Consider the following 23,346-nt stretch of genomic DNA (forward strand, 5'->3'; position numbering starts at 1 on the left):
TTTAAATTATAACTAAAAATCGTATAACAACTCACATGGAAACTACTGAAGAAACTACTTTAGAAAAATAAACTGTAAATTTGAAGAAAAAAATTAAAAACTAGTATATAAGGTAATTTTCTATAATATATTATTAATACTATTTTCTTTTTTTTAATAAAAATAAAGGTAAATAAATTTAATTTATAATTAAAACAAATAATTTAATTATAGTAGAATTTTTGAAAGTTGTTATATTATTAGAGTTTTTAGAAATGTGTATAAAAATAATATAAAAAAATAAAATAAAATATTACAATTTTAAATAATGTAAATATTTTTGTTCTTAATATAGCTGGTTTGAACATGAATGGTGGAGATGAGTTTCTCATTCGAGAAACGTGGTCCTCAGTCAATTACTTGGACTTTCCACGTATTCTTTTTTATGGTCAACTGAGGTCAACTATTCTTTCTTTTACTTTTTTTCTTTTTCCAAAAGAATTGAAGCATTGACCTTCTGAAAAACTGCTACACAGCGCCATCATCAACCGTTCAAATCTAAATAATGGGTTTTTCATTGGAGTGTACTGATACATTTTTATGAATTTCAGTATTTAAAAAAATAATTTAGCTTAAATTTTTTATATTCGATGTAGTTATTTTAGACATTAAATAAAATTTTCAAAAATTCAAAAAAAATTTAATACATCCAAAACAAAACTCAAAAAGTATGTTGCAGGCGTGACTTTTTTTTTATTTTATATACGTGTAAAATAAGTAGTTTGAACATTTATTTTTATATTGTAAATTATTTTTAAATTTCTCAAAAGTTTATAGCATATCTTAAATAACTATAACGTATACGACTACAAAAAAATTTGGAATAAAAAATTCTTACAAATGCTGAAACAGTTTGGACAAAGAATTTTTAACATTTACAAGCAAATCATCAAAAATACTATTATTTCAATTATAATTACTAAGTGACTGCAAGAGAATTGGTCCAGACGACTACAAGAGAAACAGTCTTGGCTTCAGCAACCACAGGAGCAACCATACTAGATAAAGGCTTAACTAATCCTGCAACAACCTGATTTGATTTGAATCATTCTGCACCACTATAATTTTTAATATAGTGGTGTAAACCTTTTTCTTAACATCTAGAGCTGCATCTGTAAAAACTTGATAACATCCTAGAGAACAACTCATTTTAATCGGTTGCATTGTAGAAACACTCTATAATTTTTAACCCAAAGTATTACCATTACTAAATTGTATCCTTTAATTTCTTTTGTCCATTCAAAATTTTCCGAGACTACTTACAATAATTACTACTAAGACTCAAGGTAATATAATAAGTTAGAATACTAACTACTCAAAATTGAGATTGAATTAATTTATAGTCAAAAATATGATAAGGCTAGATTAGATAATAACAATTCATTTACTTATCTATCTAAAGTTAATATTGGTTACAGTGTTACAAATACATTTTGATCTTATATCTACTTTGTCAATATTCTAAAAAGAACATAACATATTCTACTTAGTGTGAGTAGATGATATTGCAAATTTTCCAGTCAGCACATAAACCTTGTGCACTAACAATCTTAGGACTAAGTTTTATTTGAACATCCAATCATAGTTATATTCTACTATGACCACATCACTATACGTCATTTGTGTTTTCAGATAGCTAAGTAATATAGGTCGGCTGGGGTGTCCACTGACAGCAAACCCAGAGACCTGAAGTTGGATGATCCAGCGAAGTTTCTCAAGAATAAACGACCATTCTGAGGGCAAACCTAGATGACTTCCGGATGCAGAATACTGAAAGATGCCCAACAATGGTATGGGTCACAAACACCAACCTATGTGGCGAATATCTAACAGAATCCCCAAAAAGTAGGGGAGATGTCTATGTGCCAGACCACAAAGAGGCTCACGACAAAAAGTAAAGCATCTTTTTCTCTAACACCAAATTTCTTCTAATATTCTTTTTTACGAGGCCTTCGACAGTCGTACGAATACCACTGTAGTGGTGCAGATGGTGGTTATTTGTTATATGGGCCTCAAATAACTAACCCAAAGTTACTATTTTGATGTATTTTAGCCCATCATTGTGAATATTTTGAGATAAAAACCTTAACAAATCCAAGTTTACCCAAAAACTTGACCCTAGCCTATAAATAGGGGTTAAACCCTCCATGCAAAAGCTTATGATTTTTGGCAAGAATAATCTTGTGTAAAATACTACATAGCTAAATAGCTCAATAATATTGACTCGTGGACTAAGGCTCTTTAACACTCCCAATCACGTAAAAATCCTTGTCTTCCTTACCTGTTTTCTTTAAGCTTAATATATTCTTTATAGATTTTGAAAAACACGGTAAATATTTTTATTCTTACATTGAGAGCTTGAAGGAAGTGTTCGCCATTGTTGTCATCTTAATTGTGGTTACAGCTAGAATTGCGACCAGAAAGCCATTCAGTCGTAACAATAATGATAACGATAACATTGCTGCCAATGATTTAAAATGATCCCCTCTAGCGGACGTTAGGCAAGCGTTGTAGGAGACGATGAGACGTCCAAAGTGGTCAGGCATCCTCCTAAAAAAGGCTAGCAACAAGAGAAGTATGTCAATGAAACTCCCATCTACAAAGATGAACAAGAAGGCTAGGATGAGGATGGGTGAGATGACTACAACAACGATTATGACAATAACGACCGAGAGGAGTACTATGAGGAAGACTCAGAGGTGATACAATTGAGACAATTGTCTTAGACATAGAAAGGTGGTTGGAAGAGCAAGAAGAAGCTATAGACTAATTGCAAAAATCCCTCTTACAGCTGCAGAACTTGGCAGTGAAAAGAAACCTCCACACTAAGAACCCACCAGTGAAGAAGTTCAACCATCCTGGGTCTGGACTCTCTAATCCAAAAAATGACAAGGGGAAGGCCAAAGAGGCAGAGCCCCAAATAAGAAACCATCCATCAAGACCCACGCATAATGCACCCCGGACAATAGGAATGCGACCGATCCACTATGCTGGAGAGAGAGGGTTGACCGAGTTGTTGGGATATTATGCCCTATAAATAAATTCTATTTCAATATACTCTTATTAACTAATTTTTTAAAAGATCGTAAATAATTTATGTTGCATAGTTCACATGATTACTTTGATGATTATATGTTTAATATATAAATTTTATTAAATCTCAAACATATAGTTGCTCATAATTATAGTATTATCTACACAGTAAAAAATAATCATGATTATTCTTGGAATTTATGCCCTAAAAATAAGTAATTAATGGATAATATATTAGAGAATATATGAAATACATTTATAAGATAAATAAAAAAAATAGTTATAATAGTATAATTATTAAATATGTGAAAAATTTCTTATTCATATGGAGAAGGTATAATTTTTATTGACTCAAAAAATTAGACTAGACTTCTAAACCACACTCGCTCACTAGATTAACGAGAATGAATAAGTAGTTAAGTAATTATAAGAGAGACACAGTGAATTTTTAGCAGTTCACTCCCTATATCGCGATAGTAATAAAGCTACGTCTACTTTAATTTTTTATTTCTAACGAGATAGTAATTACAATAATAAGCTAAGTGTTAGAAGCTCCAAATTCTACAGAGAGAAACTCTGACCTTGTGGGTAGTTTTCTGAATGTGTAAAATGAGCTAAGGGAACTCTTCTTTTATAGGTGAAGGAGACCCACAAAAATAGGAGAAAAATACAAATAAGATTGTTTTCACTGTTGATGATGATCTAATGGTGAAAATTAGCTCTTGGTGGTGATGACCATTTTTGGGAGCCCGGTGAGTCCTACTGCAAGTAACTCGGAACTTATTTTTGTAACTCCCTTGAGGGTAAATTTTGACAATGATATCTTTAGAATTACATCTGAAGTGTGAGACGTGACTTGATAAATCAATGAATTAGCTTTAGAATGCAAGTTGGATGATTTCAATCAGATTAAAATTGAGGTAGTAATGACTATTTTACTGAAGGCAATTCATGACCCAGTGTCCAAGTTGACATTCAGTGCCAAGGTTGACATCCAGCGCCTAGGTTGACATATGACGTCTACTTGGATGTTGGGTAAGTGTAAAATCATCCAAGGGACGTACTTTAAGATGCCTAAGTGATATTTTGACATTACTTAGTCTATTTATGTGTTCTGGCGAACCTAGTCACCGATTCTCAGAGATGTTGCTATTTTGCATAAATGAGAAACTCAAAATTCTAAATTTTCGAGTGAGATAGAAATGAGAAATGCAAAATGCAAAGGCATGAATTTGACTTCTCTGACTTCATATATCTTTATCATATTAAAAAAAACTAGATGGAGAGTCGAAATGGCATTAGATTCGGATAGGCATGACCTAGTACACCAAGGCATTTGTCAACCTGAGCGTTGGGCACTTATTCTCGGCTCCTATGATATTATTTTGATACTTCCAAGGTTTCTGAACTTGAGGATGAGGTCTCCTATCCTATTTTTTTTTTTTTTTTTATTTTAAATTCAATGATCGCAACAAAAAGGGATTAGTATTTAAGTAAAATAAATAAATTTGTTATAAGAAATTAAAAAATATATATATATCGATTGTGCAACAAATATATATATTTATATATATATATATATATCTTTATATATTAAAAGTGTCTATCTAACGGCATTTCTTGGTTTAACAGAATATACTTAAATTTTTAAAAGAATATTCTGTTAAATTTAACGATTAGGTTTGATCTCCCGTTAATAAATAAACCCAATAATTAAACCCAAAAAATTAAATAATCTTTTAAATATTAATAATCTCTTTTTAAATTAAAAAAATCATCTTAGCCACATATCTCTCTAAAGTTAGCCTCACGTTTATCTAATGTTTTCTCTAATAATTTTTATTTATTAAAAAATCAAACCTATCTTGAGAGAATATTAATAATTTTTTTTATTTATTTTTTAAAAAAGAAAAATCTTTATATATTAAAGTTAACCTCACGTTATCTAATGTTTTCTCTTGATAAGCATAGGAAGCAGAAATACCACTTCTATCTTTATGTGATTGCAGATATACCAATTCTGTCATTGACCCACTTTTTAGCTTTATAAATGGAGATGTTCATATAATATTAATACTTTACAGAATATTTATAGATATAAACTTACATTACAATGATATGTTAAAAAAAGAACTAAATAGAATAATCTACTACTCCAATAATAAATTTATTTACAATTTTATAATTACACTAATATTATTTTTAATACATTATTAAATAATATTTCAAATATAAATATTTAATTTTTTCAAACAAAAAATTTGTAATCTTTAAAAATAAAATACATTCAAAATCTTAAAAAGACCAAAATCTTAAATGAAACTAGCAATACGTGGTTCGGCACGTACATTCACCTAGTATATATATATATATATATTTCTACCTCAAATAAAGAATAAACTGATAAAATGTTAAATATATATACAAAGAAAAAATAAGAAAATAATATAAAAATCATATATAAATAAGATAATGAAACAGACAAAAATATTATACAAAATAAAATATTCTTTTAAAGGGTATAAGGTAGACAAAAATAATACTCTATATGTAAAGAAAAAATAAAATTATAAACAATAAACTACTTTTTTTAATGAGAAAAAAGGAACTATTAAAATCAAAGAAAAATAAATATGTGATTGAAAATGTTTGGAGTGTGTTGAGTGTATAAGAAAAAAAAAATAAGAACAAATTTACTGCCAAAAATTAATGGAGTGGATTTAAGTTTGACAAATGGAAGAAACTTACTTTTTATTAATAGTACCAGTATAATTTAGTTTTTTTTTTACAAACTTACAAAAATACTAAAATTTTGGTTAAATTTTACAAAAATACTATCACACGAAATTTTTTTCAAAAATATTGTGTTTTAATAAAACAACAGTGGAACACAAAACAGAACAACTAAAAACAACAATAGAACAACTAGAAAACAACCGTAGAAGAACAGTAAAAACTTAACACAGTACACAGGATAAAACTTACAATAGAAATTTTCTATATATAATATATAATAACACGAAGAATATAATCACTCACTCCCAATTTTAAGTTTAAATTAATAGAGATCACTATAATTTGAACAATTTTTATAAAAGTTTATTTTCTATCATCTCTAAGCACTAAAAGAACTCTTATAAAAATAAATTTTAGAATTATCAAGATTTAAAATTTTATATTAAGTGCTTTTGCTGATAGAAAATTTCATATATCAAATGAACACATTAGGTAACTATTTATAATGTTTAGGATCACACACTTAGAAATTCACACCCTACATCTCATGGTTGTTATCATCTCTTAATTGGGAATAAATAGGCCTAAATGAGTCATTTGGAAGTTATGAGAGCTGTCAGAATCATCCTCAGAGTTGAAAACCATCCATACAACAAAGCTGAAAAAAAAAAAAAAAAAAAAAAACAGTAACTGGTTACTTGTTACCAAGCTTTTCAGCTTTTCTAAATAACTTTCTAAATCATTCCCCCATTGATTTTATTTCATTTATACACATTATAAATAATAAATATAAAACACTAATAACAACTATATTTTCATTATAGCTTTGAATTGTAGAAATTTAACTTAACATCTCTTTACACACTTAGTGACATTATAAAAGTTACAAAATATAACTAATTCTACCTCATATATTACAATTATTTACACTTAATTAATTTGTTACATCATATATAATTTTTTTAACATTTACATCATATATTTAATCGATATATTATATTATTTTATTATTAAATCTCTATCATGAAATTCATGGCAATAAACCAGTGGCTCATTTGAAAAATCTGTCACTTAACGAGCTGGCATGTATGCATGCATACATACATATAAAATAAACTTTTCTTTACAAAAATGACAAACAATCACAAATTCACAATAGATAGGTTAGGTTGCCCGTTGCCCTACCTTCTAGGCTCCGCTCTCCCCAAATTATACATACACCTCAATATAAGAGTTCATCATATTTGTATAAGTTAAGAAGAATAATAATATCATGGAATTATAATAATAAATAATAATTTGTGTCATATCAAGTAATATTGGAGATGTAACAAACAATTAATGTTTACTAGGGAACGAAATGATTGTGTCATGTATCAGAAAAATGGTCCTTATTTCCTAGCCAAAGAAAAAGATGATAAGAGAAACTGGTCCAGCATTTCTGACCTGAAAAAAACCAACCATTGTACCTTATCATCTAATCACTTTTTATTCAAGTCAATTTGGAATTTCCAAAGAGGAGTAGTTCTACTTTCAATTCTCTGACAGAATAAAATAGAATAATAATAGCACAGTTTAGCCCATAAATTTTTTGTTATTTTCAAACCAAGTTCCTGTTAGTAATGGGAGAACAAAACAAGAACAGGTCAGGTAACCAACTACTTCATTTACTAAAATTCATCACCCACTTCTACTTTCTTAAAAAGCTTTAGGGTGAAATATAGGTCCTAATAAAACTAAGCTTGTTTCCATCTGAATTAGGTAGCCAAAACTATGTTAACAAGTAGTGAGATAAGATTATCATGTTGAAATATTTTTCCAATTCTACCTAATAATAAGATAACTAGTCTTACAAAATGTAAAGTATTGTATGCAGCAATGGTATTAACCAAGAAGAAAATATTGTAAATGTATATGTAAAGCAGGACTTGTTTACACAAAGGATAATATTTATATCTAATACCAATATACATATATAAAATGGTCCCCTTTTCTCTGTCTGCTAACCTAATTAATATCATCTTCGGTACAGTAAAACAGAGATCTCAAATAGTGGGTCCAAATATCTTTGATAGTGAAATTACATTCGAAGGGGACCATCAAACGGTTCATATCAAAAGTATCACATGAAAATTAATAAATGGCCTTCCCAACTCATCAACCAAAAAATATCATATAATATTAGAAATTGATTTGAAAACTCGAACAACAACATAGAATGGAAGATGAAAGCTATATACTAATCAATTGTGTCATTCATTTCACTATTTTTAATTTCCTTTTCTTTTTATTATTAAAGTTATTTAGTATTATTTGATTATTATTTATATTATTCTCCTGCCAGAAAACAAAGAGACACAACATTCACGCTAAACCCATAAACTAAATAAATAGAAATTAATAAACCCTGCAAATTCAAAGTTGTGTTTTGTCGTTGTTTGGTTCCTAAACAAAAGAAACAAAAAAAATCCATCTCTCTACTTTTCTTTTCTTTTCTTTTTTTTCATTTTGCTATTTTTTTTTTCTTGTTTTTTCTGGCTAATGAACTGTAATAAGCCGTACTGAGACCATCCAACAGTGACTTGGTCCATCATGATATCAACCTCTCATATATTAGATCAGGCTTCTCATTAGTCCACCCTTTTGCCTTTTCTTTCTTTCTTCTTCCTTGTTCTTCTTCTTCTACCATATTTTTTTTCTTTTTCTTTCATACCTAGTCATTTTTTCTTTTTCTTTTTTTGGGATACATTGGTGGCAGCTCGAGCTTTAAAAGCTTAGGATAGCTTCAAAAGATAATAGCAGTAGCTGTGAAATCAGTATATATAGTCTAATCATCATCAGAACTGGCGAATCTGAGAAACATGAACCGTTTGATTATGGCAATAGTGACTGATTTTCCTTCTCTTAATGTCCCTCTCTAATCGAAGAGTGGTCACAGTATTGGATTTTCCACTTTCTGAGCTTGAAAAAATCTGGTCAAGCACGTTGACCGGCGTGACCGTGCTTGAAACTGCCTCGGACACTGACTCGTACTCCTCTAACACCACGGCTTGTAAAGCATTGTAACAGTGGAGCAAGTTGTCCTAGAAACAGTGAAACAATAGTAAATAAAAAAAAAAAACACTTTAGAGATTCTCACAAGCAATATCACACTTTTTTCTAAAATCCCACTCCAGTCAACACACATTTGCGTTAAATAAATTACTATAATAATAACAATAATAATTAAATAAGGAAAAGTACAAGAATCGTATTTACTTTGTTTAAGTATGAACAGTTGGAAAGTGCATTTCGAAAGCATGGAAATTGCAGAGGGAAAAGCTCGTGGGAGGCAGAGAGTAGAGCCGATGCAGAGACTATTGATGGGTTGTAAACCAAGAAGTTAATATCTGCAAAAAAGAAAAGAAAAATTGGTATATTGTAAATATTATTATATGGGTTAATGTGTTATGGAATTTCATCAACATTTGGTTCTGGGTGTCTGACCTTTTTGAGCTTTGAAGATAATATGGACAGCTCTAGCCTTGAGAGCTTGGGTTAGTGGTGGGTCTTGGAGTTTGAAAAGAGATATGAAATGGGAAATAAAAGAAAAGGGAGTGACCGAACGCATCCTCCATTTGAGAGCTCCCAAAATAAGGGTTTCCATTCTTCCTATTGTTCTGGTGTCAAAAATTATACCAGCATCACCCTATAACCAAAACACTAATCACAAGTTAAAAACTTCATTTTTCTGTTTGTTTTTATCTTTCCATAATTTTTTAAAAAAGTGTAAAATGTATATGTATTTTTACCTGAAAATCGGAGATTGAAATATCAGTTTTCTTCATCTTGGCAGCTAAAGAAACACAAGAGATTGCAAGAAGCTTTATAACCCATTGCTTCGGTTGCTGTTATAGAAATTGAAAGCAACACTTTTAGACCCCCTCACTCAAAGCGGTTAACCCATAAATATTTTAGTTTAAGGAAATGGAGATAGATGGATGAGTATCTTTTGAGAAGCAGAACAAAACGTAATTTATAATGTGAATCTGTAAATTTACCAGCATTAAATGGCAGGATAAGAACCGATCAAGATAATTAACTGCGAGGTATGATAAGAGAGGATCGAAGTTACAGGAGAACTGCATAAACGAGCTACGAAAAGTTAAGAACTAAAAATAAGTGAAAGCCAAAATAAATGAAGAGGAAAAAAAAATAATAAAAAGAACATTTTTTTGTTTGTTTGTTGTGTTTGTGTACCTGTGCGATTGAAGCAATGGCTTCTCGTCTAACAAGTATGTCCATATCTCCAGCCTGAAGACTGGAGAAGTAACTGTGAGAAGGCATGTGATCAGACTCGGTGAGAAACAGAGAAGCGACAGAGTCAGAGGTTAGGTCTTCCAAATCTGTAAGAGGGTTTTCAAGGTCGAACTCCATGGACTTGGGAATAATGATGGTTTTTCAAGGTCGTTGAAGATAGAAACCAGAAGACATTGTTAAAGAAGAAGAAAAGAGATAAGATTAGAGAAAAGGGGAGAGAGAGAGAGATAAGAATAAAGAAAAAGTTGTTTGGGTTAGGAAGATAGAAGACTTGAAGTTCACTTCTTCGTTGGTGTGTCTTATAGAGAGTAGTCAGTTCTGTTTGCATTGACATTATAGTATAGTAGGAGTGGAATACTAAAGAAAGAGAGAGTGTGTGTGGGGATGATCAGATAGAACCAGATCGACTGGGCTGTAGAGTTTCTACATGGTACGTCGCTCAACCATTGGCTACAGCTCACTACTATTTACTCTTTTTTTCTTTTCTTTTATTTTTCTTTGGAACCATACAAATATGGGGATTTTGCTTCTTTTTTTTTTTTCTCAAATAACTAACTTTTTTTAGCATTGAACATTTTTTAGGGTAATTTTATGATACCTATTGAATTGGATTATATATCATATTTTTATATAAAGTATTGCTATTAGGGACCAGTGTGCCTAGCACTTTCTCGACATGTCACGTTGTTATTGAGTAGCGATACTCCCTAAAAGCTATTATATTAAATTATATGAGACTCGATACTTAGTTGGACCAATAGCGATATTGACATGTAGGAGGGTGTTAGGCACCACTGGTGCCCTTTAACATTTTTCTCTAATAAATACTATGTTAAACTTTAATTTATCCTAAAATATTATATATTTAGGTATCCATAAAAATTAATACCACATATAGTTTTACATAAAAATATTGCATAAAATACAATTCAATATAATACAATACAATCTAATACGGCGTTCCAAACGAGCCCTAAAAGTCTTTTGGGATGCAGGACTGGATTGGATTATACAAATTAATTTGTCTACTCCAATGTTTAGATATGTTGGAAGTCTAAATAATAATCTCATACAGGTGAGATTTTTTTAAATTTTTATTTTGTTAATATATTTTAAATTTAATAAGAATTTAAATTATAGAATTATTACAAATTTATTTATAATTTTTTTATCAAAAATTTATTTATTAAAATTATTAAAATTTTATAATTTTAAATTATCATATAAGGTTTCAAATTTTAAAATAATATTAATTAAACAATAGTTACTAAATTAATTCTAAGAGAAATGATATAACAATAAAATTATATATTCTTTTTAAATTATAAGAAAATTAATATTTGTATTAAATTAGGATTTAACATAAATAATTTTATATTTTTCAAGTATTTTTATTTTACTATTTTAATAATTCATTAATTAAAAATATAATAAATTATTTTATTGTATATTTATGATATATATTTAATTATATATGATATATTATTTTATTTTATTTATAATTTTATTATTTATTTTTTATTTTTTGCTACAAATTATTTATTATTATATATTTTTATTTTAATTTAAGTTTTTTTTAAAGAAATAAATAAATCAATCTATTCTTAAACCAAACATAGGATTACTTTTAACTCATTTTCAATTCAATCCAGTCCAATCATGCGTACCAAACAGCCCCTAAACATAAATGTATCACAATTATTAGGATAGGCCCACTTTTCTAAAACTTGAAATTACCCCTCTGACTTTCCTAACTCTCTCTCTCTCTCTCTCTCTCTCTCTCTCTCTCTCTCTCTCTCTCTCTCTCTCTCTCTCTCTCTCTCTCTCTCTCTCTCTCTCTCTCTCTCTCTCTCTCTCTCTCTCTCTCTCTCTCTCTCTCTCTTCGCCCGAACCACCATCCCAACCCAAATCCTCAGCCACAACCACCATCCCAACCCAAAACTGCAGCCTCTACCACCATCACAACCTAATCTCGCAAATCTCAACTATCTCGTCCATGGACAGCCACGCACAGCCACTGGAGATGTCTAAGGTAAGTTTTGATCCTATTTTGAATCCTTTTTTTTAATTATCTATGCATATGTTTGTTTTAGGGTTTAACTGTTCATTGATTTAGGGTAGATTTTTGTTTTGTAATGCCTGATTTGTAATGTGTGTGAGTTTGATTAGACTTAGGGTTTGTTTTGGGTCTGATTTGTGTTACTACGATAAATCTAGTTTTTAGCTTAGGCCCGATGCATGCTCGATGTAGGCCTGATACATGTGCTTTTGAATAAAGTTAGAGATTGAAGATATAGGTCTGATAGAGGACGATGTAGGTCCAATTCAGGCATGATGCTAACTAACAGATGCTTAGGTCCGAAAGAGGACGATGTGAGAGTCAATAGTTGGTCTAATAGTTTTTGTAGGCTTTATATTTTTATAGAATTTGTCTATGTTTGACAAAGGACCATAATTGGCCTGATTATGGGTCCGATTGTTATTGCATATTTTTTTTATAGAATACCAGTTGGTTCGATAGAGGACAATGTAAGGGGCGGTAGTGTGTCCAATTCTTTTTGTAATTTTTATTTTTTTTGAAAAAATGTGTCTAGGTCTATTATGGGACGATGGTTGGCTTGATAGTTGATCCGATTGTTGTTGCATTTTTTATCTTTTAACATTTTGGGTTTGAGGTCGATGTTGGTCTGATCTCCTTCCGGTGTTTGTCCGATGCTTCTCTACATAATGTCTAACTTGTATTTTCTTGTGTTTTTCTTTTTCAGAGTTCAAGACCTCCACGCCTTATACTTTCAATGTCAGAGCCTTACACATGTCGTGTCACTTGGCGTGGCAGTAGTTTTTACTATATGAGGATTAAAGAAAAATTTAAGGAATTCAAATTATGAGAAAAGATGAAGGAATCCACTTTTAAATAATTCTTTGAGAGACAGTCATTAAACTTTTTGGGAGCATTGTTCCATCAGTTGTTGATGCACAAGATAAAATCTGAGAAGAACGATGAAGTCCACTTTTATTTTGCAAAGAATAGATGCTGATTCAATCGAACAGAGTTTTCTTTGGTGACTGGGTTGAACTTGTTACCCAAACTTACTAAGAGAGAAATGGAAGAAAAAGAAAATTTAAACTGATTGATTGTGGAGTACTTCAATGGTGATCCATCCATGAGCTTCAGCCAACTATGGAGAGTTTTTGAGAGTTGCATAGAAGCTGATGATGTGTACAAGTTGGGGATAGCCTTATTTTCTATGAGCGTTCTCACTGGTAAAGAGGAGAAGACTATTATTCTACCTTTTATGATTAAAATGGCTGACAACTTTGAGTTCTTTTACGAGTACTTGTGGGGTAAGATTGCATTCAACAAACTGATAGAAACTTGCAATAAATACTTTATAGATGTGAAGAATCGTATGAACAAGAAGATTGAAAAGGGAACTTCTCAGAAGGAGGCGAAGTACTCGGCATGCAGTTATGCTGTAACGTTACACTATTGGGCATATGAGTTCGTATTAGAGCTAGGCAATGAATTTGCAATCAGAAAGTTGTATCGCTTTCCCATAATGGTCAATTGGGAGAGTAAGGAGAATGTCACTCTCGACAATGAGGAAGTTATAAGATTGTTTGCTAGAAATGTAACTTTTTTACACTTTGCATTTGGTCATATTTATTTCATTGATCTCATTCTAATAATATTTTTATTTGTAGTTGACAGTGTACTCTGTGTTATGTCTCTGACCTAATGAATAAGAGTTTTTGAGAACCATCACCGGGGGTGAAGTGCCATTATTTGTGAATTTGGAGGAATCGGTGTTGGGTGATAATGGGCAACCTACTTAGGATGCTTTGCGCAACCATGCCCAAAATTTTGCCTCAACGTTGGAAGAGCGGGAGGAGGCAGCCAAATCTTTAGAGATGATACACCATCTCCACCTTCTCCACCATTAGAGGAACATCATATTCCCCCATCTGCATTTATTCCTAGCACCTCAGAGGTTCAGGAACTAGTATACTCTGTCATTTTGGCAAGGTTAGAGTGTTGAGAGGTAACAAATTTCTTTGAAGCAAGACCAAACTGCTTATGTATTTTATACCTTATGTAGTGTCACATTTTGGATTATGTACAATTATGTGTATATAAAAAAAAACATTGCCGATACATTACTTTCCCTAGTATCCAAATTAACTAGAAAAACAAATTTGTTATATCAAATTCAATGTGAACATTATCAAAGATCATAAGTATTTCTCCCCTTCAAAATAAGAAGTCTTAAGTTCAAATTTCTTATCTCAATGTGTAAAGAAAAATGTGAAGATTTTACGTATTAAAATACATATTGATCCCTTTTTGTGATACTATAATTGTTGATTAGTTACCTCAATATATACCATAAATGTAAGACATTTTACAATAGAAGTGGTCCTATATAAGATCACTTAACCACATGTGTATACACTATACAATATACATATATAAATAGAGAAATAAAAGGACAAAGGCAAGTTTTAAAATGTTGCCGCTTCCACACACCAAACCATGTAACTACTCCAAAGATAAAAGCTTTAAAAGTGCATCTGACACTATTAAATTGGGATTTATATGGTCATTGAAGTTCAATCTCTTCTTATTTTATTTTTGTACATAGGATGCCAGCTTGTTTAAGCTACTTGAGCCCTCTCTTGTATTGATGAGAGAGAGAGAGAGAGAGAGAGAGAGAGAGAGAGAGAGAGAGAGAGAGAGAGAGAGAGACTCACTTGCTCACTTGTTACAATTAGAAAAAGACTAGGGATATGACAAAAACAATAACACAAATTTATTCATATGCATTTGCTTTTTTTACTCAATCTGGGCTAGTGAGAGGTTATAAAAAAATGCGGCTAGTGAGTGGGGTTTTCTTTATTAAAAAAAATTAACTCAATGTGGAAGATCCAAGAAGGTGCAATTTGTTGAAACAAATCTAAAGTCTCTAGGCATTTTGTTGAAACAAATGCATTTTAATTATATGTTTGATTCAACTTTGAATTGTCCCTCGGGCACATCTGATAAAATTGGAACGATACAGAGAAAATTAGCATGACCCTTACGCAAGGATGACACGCACAAATCTAGAAATGGTCCAAAAAAAAAATGATTCAACTTTGGATTATTATTATTATTATTTTTTTGTTCAGCATAAACTCTTAAAATAAACAAATACTATTCTTTATTTCTTTTCCTTTATAGTGTATATTGGTGGGAAAAGAAAAAAAAAAGTTATAGAAAGACATAATTGCATCGATTTTAATTCAATGGCACCATTAAGAATTGTGGCTAAGTAAGTGTTGCTTTCTTTTACAGCAGGGTAACTTTGTTCCCAATAATACCAAAAAAGGAAGCATAATTGAATACATATAATCTTTGAATAAAATTTCCAATAAGTTGATCATATACTACTTACCAGACATGTGTCTCTTCTCATCAATGCCTTTACCCAATTTACTGTATGGCTATGTAAACACGCACATAGTTCTCTCTTTTCATTTGTTCTTTTTGGGCACTTTGTATTTGAAATAGAAGAGAATTATCAACAAAAAACAAACATATATTAACTAGTGGTGAGGACAGGCACAAAAGACATTAAGAACTTTCTGAAGAAAGCTTCCAAGAATTTTTATTATTTAACCTAATTGCCCCTAATCTTAATACCCCTATTTAAGTATGAATTACTTTTCTCTTCTTATCAAATATATATTTATGTATCAACAAAAAGTTAATGGGAACACAACTCTAAAAAGCCAAACATTCATATGACTGATCTTTGTTATGTGGAAAAGGGCCATTACCAACTTTTGAAATTATTCACCAATCCATTTAATATTTTTGTTTGACCTTTTACTTTAGTTCCTGAAACCCACATGGTGCTACTTCCTTTTCTAAGTTTTTACAGAAGTGTATAGCTAACTAAATTAATTCTTAATTGTATAATTTTTTTTTTTTTTTGACAATAAGCATTTTTAGAAGGGGCCCTCATAGACAGTAAGAGTGCAAAAACAAAGTAAGTTTGGCATATTGGCATACATATTTATCTTAAAAAGTTTGGCATATGTATAAATTATAATGAACTTGTGGTAGCTATATATTCAAAAAAAGTTAAATTAAAAACCCTTCAAAAATAAAATAAATAAATAAAAAACAACCCGAAAAGAGGCCCAGCCTGCATGATAATTAATTTGTAACAAACAATAACAGGATTGTCATGTAATCATAACTGAGTTGTCTAGAATTGCCCCCTTTGGAATTTAATTACATCATTATTGTTTCACGTTTTTCTTAGAGGTTCAATCAGTACGTACCTTCTTCTTCTTCTTTACAAAACTCTTTAACACGACAGTACATTATTAATATTGTTTGGCTTCTTCTTCTCAAACTTTGGTTTATTTGTCAATCATCTTACTATCATTTTTTTAAAAAATAAAATAAAATAATGTTCTTGCTATCATTGGTGAAGCTCTGTGTTTTTTTCATTATTATTATATATCTCTCTTTCATCCCTACAAATGGAACATGTTGGTCTTCGATTCTGTTCATGAATACATCACATGATTTGTCAACTGTGACAACCTAATAATAAATATTTTTTATGCAATAATGATATCAATATGATTATCATGCCTTATGATGAAACATACAATTTTACTCCAAAATACACCTTTTTCTTAGAAAAAAACCCAATTGATGCATTTAATTAACATCAACCAAAATCAAGATCGAAAAATTCAAATGTTGAAAGAAAATTAAGGACAAAGTATAATTAGATGATAATATTTATTGGACATGTTAGCAAATTAGCAATGATGAAGCTAGAAAATTATTTTAGATTAGACAAATTAATATGTACTATCAATTTTTTTTTAGATGATATGTACTATCAATTAAAAGAATGTATATATGCAAAAAAAAAAAAAAAATCATAAAAATAAAATATTTCAAAATAATATATAAGTTTAGCAAATATATTCAATTATTTGATTTTGCATTATTTTGATTTTAAACCACAAATGGCTTTTTTATATCGAAAATAATGTTTTTTTTATTACTTTGAAAAGGAATTACTAAAGGGATCCCTTACTAAATTATAATACTTTTTACGATTAACTCAATTTTAACAATTTTAATAAAATAATTTATACAAAAATGATTTTCAATACAATAAAAAAGAAATTAAAAGTTAGGAATATTTTTTCATAGAATTATTTCACAAATACACAAAAATAACATAAAAAATTACAAAAATATAGTTGTACGGAGTTTTAAATATTTTTATGATGTTATAACAGAAAATACAGTCTTTTAATTTTTTTAATGTTGTACTTGTTAGTTTTTGTTGATTTTTTGTTATTTATTTCTTGTTGTTTTGATGTTATTTGGATGTTACTTTTATGTATTTTTTTTTTGTCATTTTCGTATTATTTTTATAAAACTTCGCATAAATATTAAAAAAATGTAAATTTATAAAATTTTAAAAAAAATAATTTTTTATGTAATTATTCTTTTTTAATTGCTAAATATTATTTTAATAATAAAAATTATTAATATGTATTATCACAAAATTCAACATTTCTACTTATATATCATCCTAGATTAGATATATAATATGATATATATAATTAAATATTACAATATATCTATAATGATATAGTGTATTAATATTATTAGTCTGTTATATTATTATATTTTGATTTATAGTATTTACTTTATATAAATATATATTTGATAAAAAAATTGAGGTGAGGCAACTACACTTAAGATAATTTGTCCTTCCCTGTTAGGATCACAATTCCAACACCAATTTTGAGATCAATATACACACACACTAAACAATTCACTATTACAAAAATGCATTTTTTTTGACGTCTTTAAACAGTCGTTTAAAGTATTCTCGTCGGTTTTTATAATTGTCGCTTATATGACCGTCGTAAAATGGGCAGAATAGGCGATGGTTCAAAACCGTCGCTAATGTGGATTTTCTGACGGTTAAAACTGTCGCCTATAATTGAGTATACGCGATGGTTTATAACCGTGCCCTATACTATAAGCAACGATTTTAAACCATCGCCTATAGTATAAGGCACGGTTATAAACTATAGGGAATGTAAAAAAAAATAAAAAAATAAAAAATAAAAAAGAGAAAAAATACAGTTTTTTCTGCCATTAATGGCAGAAAAATCTATATTTTCCTCCATTTTTTTCCTGTATTATTTTTATAATTTTACCTAAATTAAAATAAAATAACTAATAATTTTGTTACAATAACAACTTAAATTGTTGTGTATAGGGGTTGCAGACTGGTTTGACATCTTGAAAACCAAATCTACTTAGGATCATAGAAATGTAACCACATTGAGTAAGCATTAGCTTCCTTGCTGATCTGTCCCTGGTGATTTCCATTCCTAGAATCTTTTTTGCTGGACTAAGGTCTTTCATTTCGAATTCTTGGTTCAACATCTTCTTAACTTTTTTTATTTTTCCAATGCTCTTGTTGGCTATGAGCATTTCATCCACATATAGGAGAAGATAAACAATTCCTTTTGTACACCACTGTCATATGCACTTCTCTTAAACCATGTTCGATCAGTACAAAGTCATTAAACCTCTTATACCATTGCATCGGGCTTTGTTTAAGTCCATATAGGAATCTCTTGAGCAAACAGACATGGTCATCATTTCCCTTGATTTCATATCCTCTAGGCTGCTTCACGAGAATTTTTCATCCAATTCTCCATGTAAGAAGGCTGTCTTCACATCCCGCTGTTCCAATTCAAGATCTTCAATTGCCACAATGCTCAAAAGTAATCTGATTGAAGTGTGTTTCACAATAGGGGAGAAAATTTCATTGTAGTCTATTCCTTCCCTTTGTGAGAAACCTTTGGCAACTAGTCTTGCCTTGAACCTTGCCCTTTCAACACCTGGAATGCCATCCTTAACCTTGTAAACCCATTTGCAGCCTATGACTCTATGTCCAGCAAGTCTTCTAATCACAATCCATGTCTTATTTTTTCTCAAGGAATCCATTTCCTTATCCATAGCATTATCCCACTCTTCCTAATCTTCAAATTGCATAGCTTCTTCATAGGAAGCAGGTTCTTCACCTTCAATGCCATCTATGCTAAGAGCAAAATGCACAACATCAGCATAGCCAAACCTTTCAAGGGGTTTTACTGCTCTTCTTTTCCTGTCTCTTACTAACTGATAATCAAGAGTTTCTTGTTCATGATCTGACACCTCTTCCAGATCTTCTTCATGGCCTGAATCTTCTGCTGCAATCTCATTTCTCTCTACAATCTCCTGATCTGGTTCCATCTCCACCTCAAACTGAGATTTCTCTTCATTCTCCTTTGCTGCAGCATTCCCAATTCTTGCTGCAGCATCACCATCTTGTGGACTAATCAAATCTTTGTACATGGTTCTCTCATCAAACACCACATCTTTACTGATACAATTTTTCTGGTGATTACCATCTTCGATGCTCCACACTTTATACCCTTTTACCCCTTATGGGTGTTGCGAAAATTATTAATTACTACGCAAGTGCACGCAATCAAGTAGTATACTCACGCAAGTGAGGTCGAACCACAGGGAATTGGATTAATTACTACTAAACTATACTTATAATTCTATTTGGCAAATCAAAAGTATTTATGATTGAAAAAGGAAGAAAGAAATTCAAGAAACTTAAAGAAACAAGTGAATATTAATCAAGATAAGAAAATAGGGAGACGAATCCTGTTGTTAAGTTACCAATGTTAATGTCTAATTGCTATCCTTCTCTTGAAGTGAATGACAGATTATAAATTAACCTAGCTCTTTTCAGATCTTCTAGGTTCTAAATCTCATGCTCTCTAATTAATCTCTTAATTAAACTAACATGAAATCAGCATTAAGCAATAATCTAAATGTCACAAAGGCTATGTAAATACTTTCGTTTCACATCAAAACCTAGACTATCCAATTTTAGCATTCTCAATTCTCACTTTTCAGATTTCGAATTGAGATCATAAAACATGTAAAAGGTGATCAATCTTGCACATGGAAATTAAACACAAATATGAATAGTGTTCACAATCAAGATGGAGGAATGGCAATTATTCATTAACTAGGAAAAACTTAAACAACATTCATCATTCTCCCTAAATAGGAGTTTAGTTCAAAACATCCATAATCAAATCCATAATTAACATTGAAATAGAAAAGAACATAGAAAAATTAAAGAGAAGAGAAAGAACTAGTTGAAGCAATTGATCCGGGTCGCCACAAGCCGCTCTTCTAGCCTCCTCCTTTGTTTCTAGGGCTCCAATTCTGAATGAACCCTAATTTTCACGAACTCCCTCTATTTAAACCAAATCTCATCTTTAAAATTCGTGAAATTACGAAACTGCCCAAAAATCCCGTCACTGGGGTCCCCGTCGCGACTGGCAATGCCCCCGTCGCGACGGGGTTAAGCAGCGAATTCTTGAAAATCTTTCTGCCAGTTCCCGTCGCGACTGGGATATTGCCCGTCGCGACGGGATTTGGCAGCAACATAATTTTTTGATTTTTCTTCTCAATTCTTTCACCACTTGTCCTCAATTCTTGTAAATACTTTCTTTAAACACTCGAGGACCTGAAACAAAAGAATCAAGCGTAAAATAGTCCTAAAACTAGAAACAAAGAGTGAAAACTAACCGAAAATACGACCCGAAACTTAGACTAATTTTAGCCTAACACTGGGTACCCAAGGAAAATGCATTTCCTAGCTCTGGGTTCAAATTTGCCCTGTTTGATGTGAGCATGTGCCAAACAACCAAAGATCCTTCGATGATCATAACTAGGAGTGCCCCCTGTCCAGACTTCTAGTGGAGTTTTGAATTCAATGGTTGATGAATGACTTATGTTGATTAAATAGCATGCTGTTACAGCAGCTTCTGCCCAAAATTTCTTAGGCAAGCTTGCATATATCAACATACATCTAACCCTTTCAAGAATTGTTCTGTTCATTCTCTTAGCAAGCGCATTTTGCTGAGGATTTCTTGGAACAGTAAGGTGCCTTCCAATGCCATTATCTTTACAAAACTGATTGAACTGTTCTATACAGAAGTCCAATCCATTATCTGTCCTCAGCTTCTTCATTTTTCTCTCAATTTGAGTTTCCAACATAACTTTCAATTCTTTAAACTTGTTAAGTGATTCATATTTATTTCTCAAGATAAACAACCATACATGTCTTGAAAAATCATCAATAAAGATCAGAAAATACCTTGCTCCTTCTCTGGATAAAGCTCTTTATGGCCCCCAAAGATCTGAGTGAAGATAGTCCACAATGTTCCTGGTTTTATGCTTTCCAACTCCAAACTTTGCTTTGGTAGCCTTTCCCATAATGCATTGTTCACATAGATCTAACTCCTTGATTTGATCTTTACCAAATACCCCCATTTTACTCAAAACTTTCAGGCCACCATGGCTTATATGTCCAAGCCTCCTATGCCATTTAAGAGTGACACTATCATAAATTTTCATGACTGAATTTGCTTGGTCCCTTTTGATACATCCTTGTAGCACATAGATACCATTATCAATGGTAGCTTCCATGACCTTTTATGACCCTTTAATCACCTTTAACAGTCCCTTTTCAATCTTGACTTTGAACCCTTCATGATCAAGCATTGCAACAGAAATTAAGTTTCTCTTATGTTCTGGAACATGTCTTACTTGCTTCAGCTCTACCATGTTTCCATTATCGATCTGCAACTTAATTGTTCTAATTCCTTGTATGGAATAGAAATGATTGTCACCTAACTTGACAGTACCACTATTTCTGGATTGATAATTAGAAAATTGACTCTTATCTGGGCAAATGTGGAAGGAACATCCAAAGTCAATTATCCATACCTTATCCCTGTTATTCTTGGTGATCACAAGAACACTTGCACTGTCATAGCCATCAATATCATCACCATCTGAGACCACACTAGCATCTCCATCTTTCTTCAAGTTGTAATTCTTGAGAATTGGGCAATATTTTCTCAAATGTGATGGCTTGTTGCAGACATAACACCTTCTCTTAGTCTTTGAGTTTGCCTTCCCTTTGTTTGGACTGTCCTGTGTCTTGTTCCCCTTCTTTTGAAATTTTCCTCGAACTAGTAAGCCATCCCCAGCATTTTCAACTGAGTTCTCAGATTTCCTCTTAATCTCTTTCGACAATAAAGTAGTAACAACTTCTTCTAATGTCAAAGAACTCTTACCATACATCATGGTGTCGACAAAATGCTCATACTGTTCTAAAGGCAGTGAATTCAAAACAATGATGGCTTGGTCTTTATCCTCGATCTTGATTCCTATGTTCTCCAAAATAAGAACGATCTTGTTGAAATCATCCAAATGATCTTCAACACTTTTCCCTGGTAACATTCGAAAAAGAATACAACTTTTGCTTCAAGAACAACCGATTTGCCAGGAATTTAACCATGTAAAGGTTTTCTAGTTTGAGCCACATTCCAGCTGCTGTTGTTTCTTTGGACACTTCCCTGTAACTCAATCACCAAGACTAAGAATAATTGCACTATGCGCCTTTTTAAGAATCTCTATTTTCTCCTTCTCAGATAGAGCTGCAGGGAGTTTTGATTCTCCCATCAAAGCATCTTGTAGTCCTTGCTGAACCAACAAAGCTCGCATCTTGACTCTCCATAACCCAAAATCATTCTTGCCCGTAAACTTTTCCAGATTAAACTTTGCTTTTCCCATCAACTAAGAATTTCTTCTCTGAACTTATTCAAGATCTTCAAGAACTCCCTTAGCTCTGATACCACCTGTTAGAAACCTACAGTTCCGATCAGCACTCATACCAGAATTCCAAATAGGCATTCAAACACATACACACAATCACAAACTATCGAGAGAGAAAGAGAGTAAAAACTAGAGAGAATAGAATGGTAATTCTTTATTGCTTTGAAATTGAATCTTACAAAATGTACTCAACTCGTTAACCTTGAATTACAAAATATACAATGTATTTATAATAGTCCAAAGTAGACAAAAGACTAACTGTCATAACTGTCAAGACAGTTATGACATTAACCAACTTAACAGTATATTACAGGACACACAATACAACAATTTCTTTTAGACTTATTGGAATTTCAATTTTAGACATAGCTTTTAGACTTAAACTTTTAAGTACTTTTCATGTTGTAAACTTTCACTTTGTTAATACAATTAAATTGTAATTT

General features: G+C 31.1%; 1 protein-coding gene and 1 non-coding gene across 2 annotated transcripts; one reads left to right on the plus strand and one right to left on the minus strand.

Annotated features, from left to right (window-relative positions):
• Positions 1-8,171: 8,171 nt before the first annotated feature.
• Positions 8,172-10,552, minus strand: LOC115698626 (putative cyclin-D6-1). Its single transcript, XM_030625748.2, has 6 exons — positions 10,048-10,552; positions 9,849-9,929; positions 9,600-9,695; positions 9,295-9,496; positions 9,067-9,197; positions 8,172-8,891 (listed from the first exon to the last, which is right to left on the minus strand). The coding sequence occupies exons 1-6, from the start codon at positions 10,222-10,224 to the stop codon at positions 8,646-8,648; spliced, it is 933 nt and encodes a 310-aa protein (XP_030481608.2). The 5' UTR covers positions 10,225-10,552; the 3' UTR covers positions 8,172-8,645.
• Positions 10,553-15,127: 4,575 nt separating this feature from the next.
• Positions 15,128-15,231, plus strand: LOC115701768 (U6 spliceosomal RNA). Its single transcript, XR_009684224.1, has one exon. It is a non-coding gene; the product is annotated as a U6 spliceosomal RNA (small nuclear RNA).
• Positions 15,232-23,346: the final 8,115 nt, after the last annotated feature.

This window comes from Cannabis sativa, chromosome 8 (genome assembly GCF_029168945.1).
Source record: "Cannabis sativa cultivar Pink pepper isolate KNU-18-1 chromosome 8, ASM2916894v1, whole genome shotgun sequence".
NCBI classification, from domain to species: domain Eukaryota; kingdom Viridiplantae; phylum Streptophyta; class Magnoliopsida; order Rosales; family Cannabaceae; genus Cannabis; species Cannabis sativa.